General features: G+C 54.5%; 1 protein-coding gene across 2 annotated transcripts in view; it reads left to right on the top strand.

The window, feature by feature from the left end:
- Nucleotides 1–17,982, top strand: part of ARHGAP42 (Rho GTPase activating protein 42) — a 145,048-nt gene that overhangs the window by 19,978 nt on the left and 107,088 nt on the right. For both annotated transcript variants that reach the window (XM_037504781.2, XM_054692970.1), the window contains exon 2: nucleotides 15,623–15,718. In XM_037504781.2, the coding sequence (XP_037360678.1) occupies nucleotides 15,623–15,718 (96 nt within the window). The remainder of the gene's footprint in view (nucleotides 1–15,622; nucleotides 15,719–17,982) is intronic.

Genomic DNA, 17,982 nt, shown 5'->3' on the forward strand with positions numbered 1-17,982 from the left:
CAAGCTGGTGTTTTGAATGGCTTGCTGGGTGGAGACCATAGTCAGGGAGCAAGAACAGGCCCTCTTTGTGTCAGGGGAGCTTGATGGATGCAAGTTCGATGGGCGCAGTGGCTTCCAGAAAACTGCACGGCAGCGACACTAGTCCAGCCAAGTAAAGACTTTAGAATTGTGTGTTTTTATCAACATTGTCATGAAACGGAAGACCGGTGCAATCTGGAGTGTGAACGATCTGGTTTTTCACCTTGGAGCCTTGGGAGGCAGGATAGACTGGGAGAACACGGATTGTGCTTTCTGGTTTTTAAAGCACGTCTGAGTACGCTTGAAGGTGCCAGAGGTGGATATAACTTCTGTCCCTCTTTGTCCTTCCTCACGCCCAAACTTAATCAAGGAAGCGTTTCTTTTTTCAAGGATTATTAAACGTGTAGATACTTTCCCTGACTGTATGTGTCTGATCTGATTGCTTACATGCGACACCACTACGTCAGACCTGCTAGGCAAGCACAGATTTTTTTAAATGCATCAAATTACACGGGAGCTTTATGCTGCCATGCCAGTGTCTGGACGACTCTGTAACTATTAGCTGAGTGAGGCAATAAGATTTTCACCCAATATGGTAATAATGCATGAGAACAAAATTATAGGACACCTCAATTCTCGGTATTGAAAATCATGATATAGGATTTTCTCATGAACTGTCAATTCAAGGAGAGTTGTAGTGCCTGTGGGGATAACGATCTGGCATTAATTGTCAAGCAGGCAATTAAAAAACCCTATAGTGAATATGACCTCTTCAGTTTTGCTTGACTCTGATCATGACTCTAATATCCAACATCATTTTTTGTTACACAGATAGCTTATGCTATAGAAAGGAATTTATTGGCTAGCATAGGACTTTTCATAGAAGATAAACTAGACTTCCCAGGAGTGTAGACTTAAAACTGCCCACTGTGCTGTGTCTCATCGACTCCACAAGCTCATTTTAGATCTGATCCAGGGTTGGCCGGTGTGTGACATGGCCTTTGGGATTTATTGGTCTCCTGCCCGCCTTCCCTCCCACTGCTGAGTATGGGAAGGAGTGTTCAGAGTAGGTGGCTTCCAGATTCCTCAAAAGAAGTGAGTTTGTGGGCCTCCCCGGTGGCGCAGCGGTTGAGCGCTGGGTTGCGAAGCTGCCCGCAGCCTCTGCAGCGCCGGTTCGATCCCCGGCTGCTCCCCGGCCACCGGAGGAGGGTCCCACATGGCGCGCAGACCTCTCCTGCCGCCCGCTGCTCCCCTCAGCAGTGTCCTTCGGTCCTTCTGCCTGCTCTGCTCCCCGCTCTGGCTCTGGTGAATTCTCTCACCTCCCGCGCTTCTGACTGCACCCAGTGCTTGTATAAATAAATAAATAAATCTTAAAAAAAAAAAAAATCTTAGAAAGTATGTAATTGGAGCTGTCCCAATTGCATGTTTAAAAAAAAAAAAAAGTGAGTTGTGCTTATTTATATAGGATTTTCAGGTCAGCTTGGTGCCTGAAGAGGGGTGCTTCCTGGAGGCGCCGTCCATGCTGGGCCAGGAGCACTGTCTGCAGCCCCTGGGGGCTTGAGTGGATGGAACCCATCGGCCTCGCTGCAGCCTGCAGAATTGGGGGCTGCCTTGCCCAGGCTCCCTGGGGTGACCCTAAGGCGCATTAAGGTTTGAGAGTCAGTCTGGTGGTTTGAGAGCCTGGTCAGGCGAGTACATGGGTGTCCTGCAGATGCCCCGGCATGGGGTGGTCTGTGATGTTTGCACTGGCCGAAGGGTCTGGAGAAACGATGGCCTGTGATGGCTTTGGCTCTCTCTCACAAGTTTTTGCCATAGTGGGAAATGCACATTCTGGAAAAGCTCATCTTCAGACACTGCACACACAGTCACAAACATCGGGGCTTTGCGTCGATAGGGGTAAGGGCAGACCATCGCACGGCTTCTGAGACTTTGGAGCAGGAGAAATTCAACAGTTCTGGCAAAAATAGCAGCAGCGCCCCGTCCTCCAGCACATGAGCCCACCGTGGGCCCAGGCAGCCCGACCCTGGAGCCCGGCTGCCTCCTGAGCGTCTGCTGCGGAGGTCGGCTTCCTTAGCGCTGTGCTTTGATGGAGACGCGGAGTCTGTGCGTGCAGCGTCCACAGGCAACCCTGGGGACTTCGGCAGCCGTCGAGTCCCCTCCGCCAGCCGTTCTCTGCGCTCCAGGGCTTCCACAGGGCTGCTGACCTTGCTCTTCACATCTGCAATCACAGGCGACACTTTCATTCGGAAAGGCTTGTCCCTCATGGCTTCCAAACATCCTGCTGGAAGCCTCACCTGACACCCCACCTGTGCCGTCTCCCCAGGTGCGGCCCTTCCAGACTGGTGCCACCACGCGGCATCGCATAAGACCAGGCAGAGCCAGGGAGTTCCCCGGTGCCGACCTGCCAGCTTCCCCAGGGTGCTGCGAACCCCAAGAGAGACGGTCTCCGGAGGCCTCGAGCCTCCTGTGAGGAGGTGGTTGGCACAGTGGCGGCTGGCAGGACGGCGTGAAGTCGCCCTAGCAAGAGCCTTGGGCCGGGCCTGCGCGACCGGGCTCCACCTTCTCGCTGCGCTGTGAGGCCTGAGACCTGTGCGAGCGTCCCAGGCTGCTGTTTGCGCTGGCTGTCCTCTGGTAAATGGTTTTTATGATTCATTTTATGGGTTTTTAGAGTTGAACGCTACTAAGTCAGTGCCAGGCCAGATGGATCCCTGCTCCTCTGCTGTGGCCTGTCCAGTGTGGAATCCCCCTGGTCCCTGGCCGCCTGCGAGGCTGCCCAGCTGGGCAGAGGAAATGCGGAGAGTGACTCCCCTGGCACAGCCGCTCCATGTCCTCTCGCTGCTGCTGCTTCGGGAAGTCTTTGCATCAATTCCAGTCTGGCTGGGGCTTTTAGAGCTGGGCCTCTGCAGGGCTGGGGAGTCAGAGGAACGGGCATGGGCAGCCTCCCACATGGTCTCTCTGAGGCCTCCAGAGTGTGACTTGACGTGTGTCGGGCGCATGCTGCCCCCCCAGGTGGTGTGGGACGCCACGCAGAGTCCAGACATCAAGAGCGTAAAGCAAAGAAAGGTTTACTTGGAGAGCAGGGCGATGAGAAGTCGTGAGGTCCGTCCTGCTGGAACCATCTAGAACTGGGCTCTGGGGGCGGCATCTTGCTTGGTTTGTTGCTCAGGAGCCTGGGGGTGAGCAGGGAGGGAGGGAGAACCCCAGCTCAGCAGGGACTCTCAGCCGTTGCAGTTCTCCTGGTTTCTCTGTGGTAGTGTCAGATTTCCCTCTTGGGTCTCCTGGGGGGGGCGGGCGAGGGAGGGGGATCCTTGGATTTCACTGAGGACGGCTCTGCTGAGAGCAAAAGTGCTGGAAACCCCCGGAGCTGCCTTCCTGGGATAAACTTGGCTGGAGAAACCGCGGGTCTCTGGGTGCACAGATGATGCCTCCTGGTTCCTGCCGCCCTGTCCCCCCGCCGAGAGCCGGGGCTCGCCAGAGCCCACCAGCCCCGGAAGGGGTGTGAGTGTTTTCCCGTCTGAAGCTGTGTTTTCCCTCTTGATTTTTTTTTTTTTTTAATTCTAGTAGCACCCCTTCTGGGGTGTAGAATGATTTTAAGCACTTAGGCCCAGATTAATTTTCCCAAAAGCAAGTTCATGTGCTGATTGTGTAAAAAGCAAAGCAGTTTTTCTTCTGAAACAAAGGTCACATTTTGTGGTCAAAGGGCAGGACAGACATAATTCTGGATCCCCCTCTGCTTGCTCGAGCCTTTCCACACTCTGACTCCAGACAACACCAGGGACTGGGTGACAAGTTCAAGGACAAGTTCAAGGACACTCTGCGGAAGCCCTGGGCCCGATCCAGAATTCGGGTCCTTCCCCAAACCAACAGCAGCAGTGTAGGCAGCGAGCGAGCGGCTGGAGGGAAGGCAGAGGACAGGTCGGGGGCCTGTTTCTATTCAGATGCCCCTCACAGAGGCTCAGGACACACCAATAAATACCTGGAGTAGGCGCTGCTGGGCCCCTTTCTTGTAAAAAAGCAGAAAACAGATTTTCAAGGTAAGTGGAGAAATGAGGATGGACTAGTTTTAGATGATGTTAAAGATTCATTATTAATTTTATTTACAATGATGACAGCCGTGTGGCTCTGTAAGCGTTTTCTCCCCTTCGAGAAACTGCCTCCCAGCCCTCCCCGGCCCAGAGATGGCGAGTCCGGTGACCTCTCTCGGGCCCGGCTTTTCCCCCTGTGGCGTACTGCGTGTGTGCAGGGCCTCTTGGGGTGGTGTGTTGCTGCCATGAGGGGGTGTCGGCCCAGGGTCTGCTCGGGGACTGTCAGGTTTATGGTCGTTGCCATCATTATACAACTACGGTCCTTTCCAACTGTTGTCCGCTTGCTGTTTCCACTGGTGATGACACTGGCTGCCACCAGCCAGCGCTGACAGCCGTCCTGGATGCTCCCGAGAGCACCGCCTTCTGTGCCAGCCTCAGAGCAGCTTATTTGCACGAATGAACACCCTGAAACGTCCTGCACGTTGCAGTGGCTCTCTAGCTAAGCACGGCTATGGGTGCACAAGGGCGACAGGCTACATCCCGGCTCCCGGCACGCGCTGAGCTCCATGGTGGCCGTGGGCTTCTGCGTCCTCTGCCACGATTTAGTCCGTCCCTAGTTGCCTCCCACTTGGCTCCTTCTTCATCCTCTTCCTCAGAACATGCTCAAGTGGCCATTTCTTTCTCATCTGACTGTCATCTCTTTGTAAGCCAAGGGAGAAATCCTAATCGGAGCCCCTTCTGCTGCTTTGCACACAGTAGGCCTTTGCTTGGTGCTAAAAGAAGACTCAGTCTTTGAGAACAGGCCATGTGAGACATGGTTTTTATTTTTTATTTATTTTTATTATGTTTTTAAATATGCATACAAGAACTGGGGTACAGGCCAGACGTGGGGGGTGAGAGGATTCACCAGAGACAGAGTGGGGGGCAGGACAGGCAGATCGACTGAAGTCCACTGCTGAGGGGAGCGGCGGGGAGACAGGAGAGGTCTGCTGCGCCATGTGGGTAGCTCCCTGGCCGGGCATAGAACTTGTGCCACAGTGGCTGCCAATAGCATCATAGTGCTGAGACTTAGCCCCTTGTGCCACCAGGGAGCCCCGAGATTATGATTTTTGGTGGGTAAGAATAGTGTGTGAGCTTATAAGCAATATCTCCTCCTCCATCAGGTGACAAAGTGCACTACAGACGTGCTACTTCTAGAAGAGTCCATGTTGCAGAGAAAGCAGCCACATGGAAATCTGTCTATTCCTATAACTCAAGTTTGAATGTTTTCTTTTCACTATGAAGAAGCAGGAGGTGGGGGTCGTGGTGGGAATATCTCAGCCAGGAGTTCCTGGCCAGGGTCAGCTCCATGTTTAGCTGTGGGCTTGACTAGCACCCAGCTCAGTGGCCACTATCTCTGTAGGTGGGAAGAGAGCAGGCACTTGAGGGGTTCGTGAAGCTGCACCTGGATTGAGATCTTTTTGATGAGCTTATGATTTTCCAGAATTCCAGGGTGAAGACGAGGAAACCCACAGAAACAGACGAATGTGGCCATGGTAGCCTCTTCAGTAGAATTACCTTAGAATTCACCGTCCTGCTTTTTGTTTTTCCTCTTTTTTTAAGGAAAAAATAAAAGCGAGGGGGGCAGCAAGTATTAGTCTTGTCATTTGAGATTTGTTAACTGCTTGTCTTTAGTCCGAGTTTAAGCAAAATGATCTTCAAGATAAGGAACGGTTGACCCTCGGTAATGAAAATGCTCTTGGTTTTACATCAAGTGGGAGAAACATTCCTCGTTTTAACATGACGACGTCAGGATTGGAAAGCTTGAGATCTGAGAAAAATGCTGCGCTGTGACTCTGAAACATAACTTCAACTTGCATCTTCTCCCTGAGAATGTTAATGGACAGACCGGCTGGCGTGACGGAGTTGGGTAAATGCACTCGCTCGCTGGAGCTGGGAGGATTCGGTGTTTTGCACAGTGAAGGATGCTCTGTCCGCTTATTTTTTCTAGAGCTTTTAAATGTAAAATGCTCAAGTGTGAGCACTGTGCTGGGCGTGCATGTGAGCGCCCCCCGACCCCAGCCCCTCTAACGAGCCCCTCTTTTCTGGTTTATTCTGTAAACACGAGTCTCTGCTGGCCTGTGTGCTGAAAGGCTGCCAGGAAGTGGGGTGAGCAGAAAGCCTGTTCTCACGCCCCTCACGTTCATGTTGTTGGAGGCTCCCTGCTTAGAAACGCCTCGATAACCTCCTCATTCCTGAGGCAGCCGCCCCCACCCCCCCCCACCCCACCCCACCCTGCGTCCAGCTGAGGCTCTCTGCGTCCAGCTGAGGCTCTTCCCTGCGCCGTCTCGGGAAAGACTCTGAGAGAGAGAGAGAGATCCTGCAGGCTTGAAGTGGCCTTTTGAATAGTCTGGTGTTTTCCCTGCGATTTTGGACTCGTCAGAACTGGAGCATCTTCATCCTGGCTGCGTCGTCTCTGACCGTCAGCTCTGACAGCGAAATCTCAAGTGCGACACATATTCGAGACGCCCTGGCTCCGTGACTTTTATGCTGAATAAGTTTTCACCAGGGCCACCGCCCACCCCCCAAAAACCCCCCACCCCCCGCTCTTGGCTCCAAGAAACACTTCTCTAGGGTGAGCCCCAGGGCTCCTGGCGCTGTCCCACCTTCCCAGCGGGGCTGTGAGAGAGAAGCCAGCCTGTGAGGAAGCAGAGACGATGGTTCAAGGCAGGGAAGGTTGACGTTCTGGGAACCAGGCTCCTGACCTGTGTGTCTGCAGCCCAAGCGCTTCCCTTTGCCACTTGATGATAATCCTGTGCAAGCTGTGAGCACTAGAATCCGGGAGTTTTATGTTCTGGGGAAGGGGAAGGAGGCATAGGGCGGGGGAGAAATGCCTCGAAGGCCAAGTTTATAGGCCGCGGTTCCTGAACGTGGAGGAGCTTGATTGCCAGAAAACACGAGAGCGGCGGCAGGTCGGCCTCTCGTCGCTGCTCTTCTGCCTCCTCCAGGAGAGTCTCCAGCCAGAAGCTCGTCCCAGGGTGGGTGTGGCCTGGAGACTTTATCTGGGTTATTGAAGATAAATGCAGAGCAAGGTGCCAGCTGTGGTTACACTCACTCTCCTGTTCTAAGGAGCCTGATGCTGCTCGGCGTGGGGGAAGCGTGGTTATTCCTGGGCAGGGGCGCGGACAGGGACAGGCCTCCGTCCTGCATCTTGGACTCCCCGGGCGTGCAAGGCCGCCGTGCAGAGAACACGTCGAGAGGAGGGAGAGCTCTCGTTAGTGAGCTCCGGTGCCTGCTCCTCCCAGGGCTCGAGGGTCCAGCGTGTGAATGGAGGGGAGTGGAAGGAGGCGCCTGAGCCGTCGACCGGACGTGGCCTGGGCTTGGCTCTGGTTCTAGCCTGGATGGACACCTCGCTTCCTGCCCTCTCAGTGACCGGCAACCTGAAGGATGGGTCAGTCAAGCGCGCCAAGTCTCAGCGAAGCTCTAGAGAGGCCCGCGTTACTGAGATGCTGCGGGAAGCAGACTTCTTGTGGGACTTTCTCCAGTGTCTCCTGGCGAAAGCAGAGCATAATTTTGGTAAAATAACTTGGATGGGAAGTACTGACTTGGATCCGGAAGTTGCCTGTCCTTACCCAAGCCACGCTGTGTGCCTGAGGCTGCTGTCAGGCCTGGGGAAGCCCTGCAGGTGGTCAGCTTTAACCCGAGGCTTCCTGTCTTTCTGTTTCAATTGTGCTGATTTTTAGGAGATCTTGGCGATCACGCCAGGAAACAGTGGGGCAGCCATCCCTACCACGGCCATCCAGGGGTCCCTCATTATCCGAGAGTAGACTTTCTATTTGGTGTGACGTAGGTCATTTTGAGGGGGCCTGGGAATGCTGAGGTTTTTCCATGCAAGTGAATGGTCATTGCGTTCCCAGACCCCAAAACTCACCTGCAGAATAGGAGCACCATGCTTTCAGATAGTGGGGGAAGCCTGTGGTTGGACTGCTCCCCTTTTCTTTCCCTGAACTTGTTCCTGCTCGTGGTTCAAACCATCTCCTGCCTCTTTCTCAGATAGTCAAACGCTGTCCTCACACTGGTGTTCCCCGCCGGGCTGGTGACTCCTGGATGGGCACGGTGCTGTTTTCACTACAGTGCAGAGTTAGGCCTTTGTGTTGTGACGTTAACCGATTATCATAGTACAGCTGGCATCAGACTCTCCCTTTGTTTCCTTGGAAATTTCGAAAGAACATTTCCCAGGACCGAAATGGCCCCAGAGTCTCATTCAGTGACTGGGGTTCCCCCCTGGATCTTCCTCCCCCGGGACTCAGTGCCTGTGTTTGCAGAGTCGTGAGTAGCTGAGGTTTCAGGCTCGTGACCGTAAGCGGGTGGAGGCAGTCCCTTCGCAGTTCCTGGAGGTCCCTTAGGAAGAAGAATGATTTCTGATTTGAGTCCATAAATTGCTTTCATTAGTAAGCTATTTAGATCCAGTGGGTCAAAGGGCCAAGGTGGTCTTTTTTTTTTTTTTTTTAAGATTTATTTATTTATTATACAAGCACTGGGTACAGTCAGAAGCGCGGGAGGGTGAGAGGATTCACCAGAGCCAGAGCGGGGAGCAGAGCAGGCAGAAGGACCAAAGTCCACTGCTGAGGGGAGCAGCGGGCGGCAGGAGAGGTCTGTGCGCCATGCGGGACCCTCCTCCGGTGGCCGGGGTGCAGCCGGGGATCGAACCTGCGCAGCAGAGGCTGCGGGCAGCTTTGCAACCCAGCGCTCAACTGCTGCGCCACCGGGGAGGCCCCACGGTGGTCTTTTTGAACGGACCTCAGATAGCATCTGTGATATCACCTCCTTCGGCCCAGAGGATTATTGTCCCACGAGGTCCTGTAGTGAATAAACGCCAGCAGGACCTGGACTACAACCCTTGGCTCCTTCTTTCCAGCTGTGCGTCATGAGCCGAAGTGTCCATTTGTTTAAACCCCACAGGCACAAGGCTTTGTTATGTAAGACCAGCATCTGAGCTGTGAATGTGGAGCATGGAGTTGATTCTCTTTGGAACTAATAACCACATGATAAAATGCATCTAATTGAAATGTAAACTGGTTCATTTGGGAGAGTTTCCAAAAAATCTGGGTTTCAAAAATTGAGGTCGGAAAAGTGGAACGCTGGCCATTTAAACAAGAGCAGGAAAAGTAATAAAGCCCCGCGTCCCAGAGACCAGCATTTTTCTTGTGGAGCCTTAAAGGTGGGGTGCACAGCGTGGCCTGAGCTTTAAGACGTCCTTTTCCTGAAATCCTCTCAAGTTGCTTTGGTGATGCACAGCGGGCGGGGACGGCAGAAAAGTGATGCCTGTCGATGTGGGCTAACAAGTCAATAGAAAACAATTTGCGGGCTTCCCCTGGTGGTGCAGCGGTTGAGCACTGGGCTGCAAAGCTGCCCGTAGCCTCTGCAGCACCGGTTCAATCCCCGGCACCAGGCGAGGGTCCCACATGGTACGCAGACCTCTCCTGCCGCGCCTGCTGCTCCCCTCAGCAGTGTACTTCGTCAGTCTGCCTGTTCTGTTCCCCGCTCTGTCTCTGGTGGATCCTCTCACCCTCCTACGCTTCTGACTGTCCCCAGTGCTTGCATAAATAAATAAATAAATAAATAAATAAATAAATAAATAAATAAATAAATAAATCTACCTTTAAAAAAATTTATTAAAAAAAAAGTAAACAACTTGCAAAATCACTGTGTCGATGGAGAACGGTGACCTTTGTGCCTTTAGCTCCCGGCGGCCCAGGCACAACCCTGTCTCTCCGAAAGAACCAGGCGAGGAGCCAGCATCCTTCCCAGCCCGTCCAGGACGGGGCTCAGCCCCTTGCCTCCCACCACGATTCATGATAGCAGCACCGCGTCACGTCTTGTGGCGTCCCATGTGTGTCACGGTGATACTACCTGGTGCTAGGCTCTCGCGTTGGGCCGCGGAAGATCAGTAAAAACACAGGCGTGAAGAGCCCAGTATATTGTCACAGTGAACGCGGCCAGCTGCTAAAGCTGCACCCTCATTCTAGGTTTGTCACGCCGTCTGAAGTCCTGAGGAATTTGGAGATTTTATGTGCTCGCTCCTTTCTTGGCTTGGCTAAACATTACATTTTGGGGTTCAGAAATTTGGGGGTCAGCATTCTTGAGGAATGCTGGAATTTGGGTACTTACTAACCACTGGGATGATCCTTGGGGGTTTCACGCAGTCATCGCAGGCGGTAGGGTGTTTTATCATAGCAGTCGATGGGACATGCACTCGGCAAACCTACCTGGGAGCAGGGGCGGTTTGATGTCATGAGTGACCCCTTTGGTGCTTCCCTGGATGGGCAGCACTTGGGCGGCGTTACATTTGCAAGCAGCTGTAAAGCAGAGATGCACCACAGGGTGGGGAGGGAGTAGGATCAAAACAAAGGGGGTGGGAGTTGTGTGGGGACTGTAACCAAGATGAAAATGCATGCATTATGCAAAAATGAAAAATGATGTAAAAAATACATAAAATAAAATTTTAAAAAAAGTTAAAAATAATTGCATCTGAGTTGTGAATCTGGAACGTGGCCTGACGGGATTAGTTTTTCTTGGTTCTGCCAGGTAGGCGCCGTGTGGGGCGGTGGGCGAGAGCCAGGAAGGGCCTGTCTTTCCAGCCGCTGATTTCCTCCTTCAACGTGGAATAACAGCGACTAAAGCGATGATGGTCGATCAAGTTCTTACTAGACGTGCAATGCTGGTCCTGGCACACACGCCTCCCTGATGCCTCTTTAAAATGAGACTTGGTTGTGTTTGAAGACGATGCGAGGAAATAAAACCTCGAATCTCTGATGATTGGAGTTTCTGGGCCGTCAGTACTTGGCTGCGTCCGCCCTCCGCCAGGCTCACCCGCGCGGCGTTGAGACTCGGGCGAGGGTGTCAGGAGTCCGGGCCGCGTGGCTCAGAGGCCTCTGCGTTCCTGTGCCGTCCCCCCAGAAGGTCCTGAGACCCTTCCCGCCGTCGTGGCTCCTGAGCGCACCTCTGGCAGGGTTTATGTCCAGCTGCGACCCTGGTTTCCCCTCCTCAGGGCGCTTTCACAGCTGCAAGCATGCCTGGGTCTGGCCGCCTGCCCGGTGCGCCCGCGAGGACTCCAGCCTGCCTTTCCCGAGGCAAATCCCTCCGTCGCTTCTGTTCCTCGGCAGTGTCCAGTTCAGGCTCCTCTGCTGGGTGCAGGGACTATGGGAAGGGCCGGCCTCACCGGGACTCGCTGTGCCGTGACGGCCGCGGGTTTGGGCACAAACGGCGGCGCGGCATCGCGCAGAGATGGAGCGAGCTGCCTGCCCGGTACCTGCCGGTTCTCGGCACCGTGGGGATTGCACCAAACTGCTGCCTGATGGAAGGGACGAGATGCAGAAGTCAATCCAAGGGAGCTGCGCTTTACCCACGGAATGTGTGTTTTTTAAATGCAAGATGGTGAAGCTGCCCAGCGTCCTCTGCGCTTTCCCACCGAGAGCGGGGGCGCGGCTGCGACCTGCTCCCTGCGCCTCAGTGCGCGGTGCTGCGTGCTGAGGGGTGTCGGCGTGTGGCGGCAGGTGTGCTGTCCCCTGCGCATGGCTTTCAACTAAATCTGGAGCCAGGCAGGTCTTAAAGGCGCTTTAAAAGGGGCTTCGTGCTCCCTCCTCGGCCCAGCCAGCTGCTCTGGAGGACCAGGTGTCGACAGCAGCCCCTCCGCTGTGGGGTCCGGCTCACGTGGGGCGCTGAGGACGCCGGGAGACCTTGGAAGGTCACAAGGAAGACAGTGGGCTGTTGTCGTCCAGAGGATGACTTGGCTTTGGACCTTGAGAGAGTTTCGCTAAGCTCCGGCTGAGACTGGCGGCCTGATTGGAGGCGGAGGGTGCGCGGGCAGGGCCGGCCGGCGGCGTGCTCCAGCGGCCTCCGGGAGCCATGGTGCTGTGACAGGTGACGTGGGGAACCGTTTTGTAAGCACAGCCGTGCGTGGCCTCCTCAGAGAAGGAGCTGGTGGAAGGAGGTTGGGTACAGAGTCGGCATCGGGCTGAGGTGTGTTGTGGCAGGTGGGGTCCCCCTACGTGAACCCCCAGAGTCCTCATTTGGGCTCAGTAGATACTTCTCGTGGCCAAGAGAATCCTGGCCGCAAGCAATACTTGCCATTACCGAACCTGTTGGTCAGAGCAAGTTGTAGGTTCGGGGCCAAGGGTGGGCGTGGGTGAGTGGACTAGGGAAGAGGCCGTGGGATGGGGGGCCAGGAACCGGGGAGGCCTGCCGGGCCCAGCCCGTGTGGCTGGAAGCTGGGGAGGCGCTCAGGGGCTGCGTGCTGCAGAAGAAAGGAACCATTTTCTCAGTTGAATCAAAGTAAGGTAAGGGGCGGTTAGGAAATGTTGCTGGGAGTCCCTCGTCCAGGCTCAAATCGCCGTGTAGGAGTTGGCTGCAGAGAGGTGTGGACAGTACCTGTTCAGAGGCCAGGACGCATCAAGGTAGGACAAGGTGGCCAAAGACAAACTCTTCAGAAGGGGAGGGTGTGAGAGAGAAAAACCCCACAGAGGCAGCGGAGAGTGGCGGCTGCAGGAGGAGGCCCGAGAGGCTGCGCTGCCCCTTGTCACCCCTCCGGCCCCTTCAGGTTCCCCCCCCAGGCTGGGAAGAAGGGAGGCTTATCTCATCCTCTGCACATCCTATTTTTAACTTGGGGTGTAGTAACCGTGAGGTCTTTGTGGCTTTGGATTGTTCATTTTTACAGAATTTGCAGCTTTATAGAAACGGCGGATAAAATCCAGCCAAGTATTGGTTCCTGTTTGTTGCTTTTAGACTGGAATTGTCTGGAGCAGCCTGCCAGACACAGCTCATTTATGGGATTACAAACTGTTTGGTCTTTATTAGAGGTTTGCCCTGCTGTTTATTTTCATTGAAGCCCGACCGGAGACGGTAATTTAATACGCGGATTAAATGTTATGCCTGCCATGAAAATATTTCATATTCTGTATTTCCCATCATAATAAATAGTGATTTCATAGTGAACATTCATTGATCACCCGAATTTCAAGTTTCTGTTTGTACCAGGCCTGGTGCTCAGCCAACTTCACATCATGTTCACGGCAGTCTTGGAAGGGATCGGGATCTGGGTGGGTTCGTGAAGAAGCTGCGGGTCGGAAGCCACAGGCTCTGGGATGCGGTGACTGCGGCCCCTGCTTGGGCCTCTGGGCCTGACTCTGGGGATGGACTTCATCCCAGACTCATCACAGGAGACCTGTGTGCACCCTGAGAAAAGGTGCTTTTGTCACACAAAGCATGTTCTGCCATCGTTGCATCAAGACAAAACCTACTGTGTGTGTAAGACCTTTAATGGAAAGGAGCTGTAATACAATTAGTGTGCAGCAAAGAGAAAGGAAAGAATATAGTTTCTTCATCAAGCACCCGAAGGTCCCCATCCCCTCACGGGCAAATGTCCGGCCACACAGGGTGGACCCAAAGCAGGGCCACTGGGCGCGAGAGCTGCCTGGCATCCAAGGCACCTTCCTGTGGGAAGAGCAGCAGGCCCTCTGCGCCCTTGGCGGCGGCGGTGGCGTTGGCCGCTGGAGCACGTACCCGCCGACCTCTGCCCCCATCTATTTGCCAGCCTCGTGCCCTGCTGTGTCGTGCCTTTCGGGGGAAGCCCGTCCCCGCGTTCACCCTTGTGTGTCTTTCTTTGCGCCACCCGTGATCGGCGAGGGTGTGCTTGAGGGTGTCCCTCCCGCGTCGTCCTTAACCTCATCCCCGAACAGCTGGCTGGCAGGAGGCGCTGCCTGGTGCCAGCGGACCAAGTGGTCGTGCCTGTTCCCCAGAAAGGCAGATTTCTGGAGTCACCCCACAGTTCCTGTGCAGGGCCAGGCGGCCGCAGCTCCCCGGCTTGCGCGTGAGTTATCGTAAATATGCCGGCGTGCGCCTTCCTCTCGTGCAGTGGCGCGTTGGTGTTTCATCAGCACCATCTCATACGTGCTCCCGGGTCGTGCTTTCCCGTGAGCCTTGCTGATGAAGTCAAGTCCAGTGGGTTTCTCCCGGGTCCAGCATGAAGACACGTGACTGGGGGTGGCGTGTGGGTGCTTCTCAGCGTGTCGCACGCCCGGCCTGGCTGGCCCAGAGGACGTGTCACGCCGCCTCCTCTACTCGGCATGCGGCCGCAGGGGCTCGCGTATGGTGGGTGACTGTGGTAAGCTCTGGCTCATGTGTAGGCCCGGGGGGCACAATGATCCTCTTTAAGACGCTTTATTCTGACGCGTTGAAGTGATAAGGAGGATTTTATTCCATAGTCTTGGCCGGGGTGTCCAAACTGTCAAAATAGGAAAGAGATAGAAGGGGGTTCAGCTCTGCACCCAACAAGAATACGAGGGGATGTATAGCCAATGAGCAGGTCGTGGTGGGGGGCAGTCATCAGTGGATGGAAAATCGCTGAGGGGATCACTTGGGGGGAGAATTCTTGCTGAAGGCAGGTCAGAGACTTGGAAGTCGAAGTTGGGACAGGCGGGATTTGGTCAGATATCCAGGGGGAGGCAATCTCTTTGAACTAACTTGGTGTGATGCTTGCTAAAACCCGCAAAGATGGGCGTCGAGGTCAAGGAGGAGCCAAGGTCAAGGCTTATTCAAGGGAGGCTCGGAGGAATCTGGCGGAAGGTTGGCCAAGGAGCGCGTCTTTGTCAGGTTGCGTGAACTAAACATCAGGGTTCAGAGATCGGCTTAGCCCATGAGGATGGCTTTAAATGAAGTGTAGTGTGGATTCCAGATAAGAGCACTCTCTTGCTGGCGCAGGCCTCCTGGCAAGGCCAGCCTGAGTGATCAGAGCAGCCCCCTTCTGAACACCTGGCAAATGTCAGCTTTCTCCATCCTGAGCCCCGCGAGCTGGTTGTGCCTCCGCAACTCACCTTTACGAAGAAGGAAGCAGGCCCAGTAGAATTCAGCACTTTGCCCAAGGTCACAGGGTCAGAGGGAGGCTGGCTTTCCACCCAGGCAGACTGGCTCCAGAGTGCACTTCTCCATGGCAGGGATTTGCTTCTTATTATCCTGGCTTTTCTTTATTAATGTCCGGGAATTGGGACGAATCCTTCTTCTGGGGTTACTCAGATGCCAGGCTTTGTTCCGGCTAAAGCCTGAACGGACGCATATGTAGCTCAGTCTCCTGTAAATCACAGGTCACTTGTAAACAGCTGCTCTTTCCAGAATGCGCCTGTTAAGAGAGCGTCCCCTACCTGCCCCGCCTTGTGTGTAGAGTGGCGTGGCGACCCTTTCTAATCAAAGCTTGGCTGTTTTCTTTCTCACTGGCAACCCCGGGGGCATTCCTCCATTTTTATAAGGGCTCCATTTATAAGGAGTGAATGGTAGTTCTTTGATAAAGACTTTGGAAATTGGCTTCCAGATAATCCAAGACCGGCAGCAGAATTCTCTCTTAAAGGGCAAATCCCTCTGAGCAGAGCAGATCCAGCTCCTAAAGCATTTCTTCAGCAGTCCTCTTGAATTCCACTTAGACTTGTCAAACAGGTATTTTAAACACTCTGATTAATGTAGACTTTCAATCCACATCGTAATACCCCATGTAGAAACACTCGAATACTCCACTGGCACCTTCAGCTCACGGTTTTGACTTTCAATTGCAGATCTGTCTGTGGCAGTCCAGAAATTCTCCCAGTCTCTGCAAGATTTCCAGTTTGAATGTATCGGTGATGCCGAAACAGATGACGAAATCAGTATTGGTGAGTACTGTCCTTCCACCTTCTCGGTGACGGTGTCAGAAGTCCTGCTGCCGATACTGACCTCATTGATCTAACTCGTCTACACACGCAAATACCAAACCTCTCAAATATCCTCTGCCTTGGCCGAGGTGACCGCGGAAGACTGGGTTAGAAATGGTTTTGAAATTGAGCTCTGTGGGTTTTCCCATAAGGAAATTACTTAATGGTTCTATTACTCAGCTCGGCCCGCTGAGAAGATGGGATAACATCATTTGTTTCTGCCGCAAGTAAATGGTTCAGACAGATGCATTGTGGGCATCCCCTGTCAATACACAGCTACTGGTTTTAAGAACCATCTGACTTTCACAGCTTGCTACTGATTTCTCTTTTAACGCGACTGTTTATTTATAAAGAACAAAAATGGGTCATTGGGACACTTGAGTCCAAACCTGACGTGGCCTCGGTCACTTAGCGACCTGCTCCCAGCACGCCCTTCCCGAGCCGGGCGGTTTCAGTTCCCAGAAAGTGCTGAGCCTGGGCCGTGCGTTCCAAGACTTCTCTGTAGCTGAGTTTCTTCTGTCTGCAGAGGAGCTTCAAGAAGCGTTGTGTTTAGCAGTCCTTCTTATTTTGTAGACGTGGGTCATTTTAAAGGCTGGACTGGACAGAGTTCACACAATTAGACTGTATGAAATTCAGCTGTGCATTTTAGCGAGTAATACTGAGCACATCCACCTTCCTGGTATAAAAATACAGCAGTAGGGCCTCCCCGGTGGCTCAGCGGTTGAGCACTGGGTTGCGAAGCTGCTCGCGGCCTCTGCAGCGCCGGTTCGATCCCCGGCTGCTCCCCGGCCACCGGAGGAGGGTCCCGCATGGCGCGCAGACCTCTCCTGCCGCCCGCTGCTCCCCTCAGCAGTGTCCTTCGGTCCTTCTGCCTGCTCTGCTCCCCGCTCTGGCTCTGGTGGATTCTCTCACCCTCCCGCGCTTCTGACTGTACCCAGTGCATGTATAAACAAAACAAACAAACAAACAAATAAATAAATAAAACATGCCTCTATTAAAAAAAAATACAGCAGTAGCAGGCTTAGAACAGGTCCCCAAACTCTCATGTATGTGTGAAGCACAGGAAGCCCTTACTCCAGGCAGGTCCGATCCTGTAGGTCTGGCGTGTGACCCCACGTTCTATCGAGCTTGGGCGGGGTGTCCGTGCTGCTGGCTCAGGGACCACACTTTGAGGAGCAGGGAGTTACCCTCTCCGGCGTGCCTCTCCGACCCACCCCTCTTGATTCTGCTCTTCCTTTTCCTTCTGTGGTTTGGCCGGTGAGCATACTTGTGTTGATTTAAAAACCTTAGCCTCGCTGTGAAAGGAAAAGGCTGTGTCTCACTTAAGCCCACAAGGTGCCTTTTGGGGAGACCGGGGCAGCGAGCAGAGCCTCCGGCAGGCAGTGGGGGGCTGCTTTGAGTGGATCCCACGCGGGACCCCGTTCGCTGGCCACTTGAGGAGCCTGGTCACTCCCGGGTGGTGGGGCTGGCTGTGTCCTGGGATGCCCATTGGCACTGGCTTCCCTTCTGGGAGTGAAGGTGGTTGTGCCAGGCTGTCCTCTTCTGGGGTGCAAATGGGGAGCCGGTGGGAGGTGGGAGCCTGAGCAGCTTCTAGTGCCTCCCACGTGGGGAAGGCCAGCACCTGGGATCTCACGGCTTGCATCGGCGCCGTCCCGGGCACGGCCCTCTCCATCCCCTGGCATCCGCAGGCTCGTCTCGCCGGAAGCAGCCCCTGCGGCACAGCCAGCCAGGCCAGCCTCGGCCGTGGCACCGGGGCGCTAAGGTCCGCTAACTCCTCAGGGACGGGACACCCCGCTCACGTCCCGGCCCTGCGGCCACTGGGGCCGGGCTCTGCGCTCCAGGAAGCAGAGGCCGTTGCTGTCTGGTTTGGGTTCTGTGCCTTTCAGTCCACGTCTGCAGAACCGGGCGGCACCGTCTAGAATCACACATTCCAGAGAACCCAAGAAACCAAGAGTTAAAACTGGCCTCGGCTCTTGCAAAGGAGCAGACCCAGGGTGCCGCGTCTTGCAGTTGGGCAGGGCGTCGGCCGCCAGCCCCCTCGGCAGGTCCGGGGGCTTCTCCGGATGCTCAGGCTGAGAAACGTCTTTTCTCCTCTGGAGCCGTGAGTCATTTTCTGCTGCTGTGAGCAGTTTTTTCCTCCAAGCTTTGCTCTGGTCAGGCGCTCCCCGGCCGCTCCCGGCGGCTGTGTGCTCTGTGCCCAGCCCCCTTCAGCTGCGCCCAGCCCA

Source organism: Talpa occidentalis, unplaced genomic scaffold (assembly GCF_014898055.3).
Source record: "Talpa occidentalis isolate TD23 unplaced genomic scaffold, MPIMG_talOcc4v2.1 talOcc4.12, whole genome shotgun sequence".
Classification (NCBI taxonomy): Eukaryota; Metazoa; Chordata; class Mammalia; order Eulipotyphla; family Talpidae; genus Talpa; species Talpa occidentalis.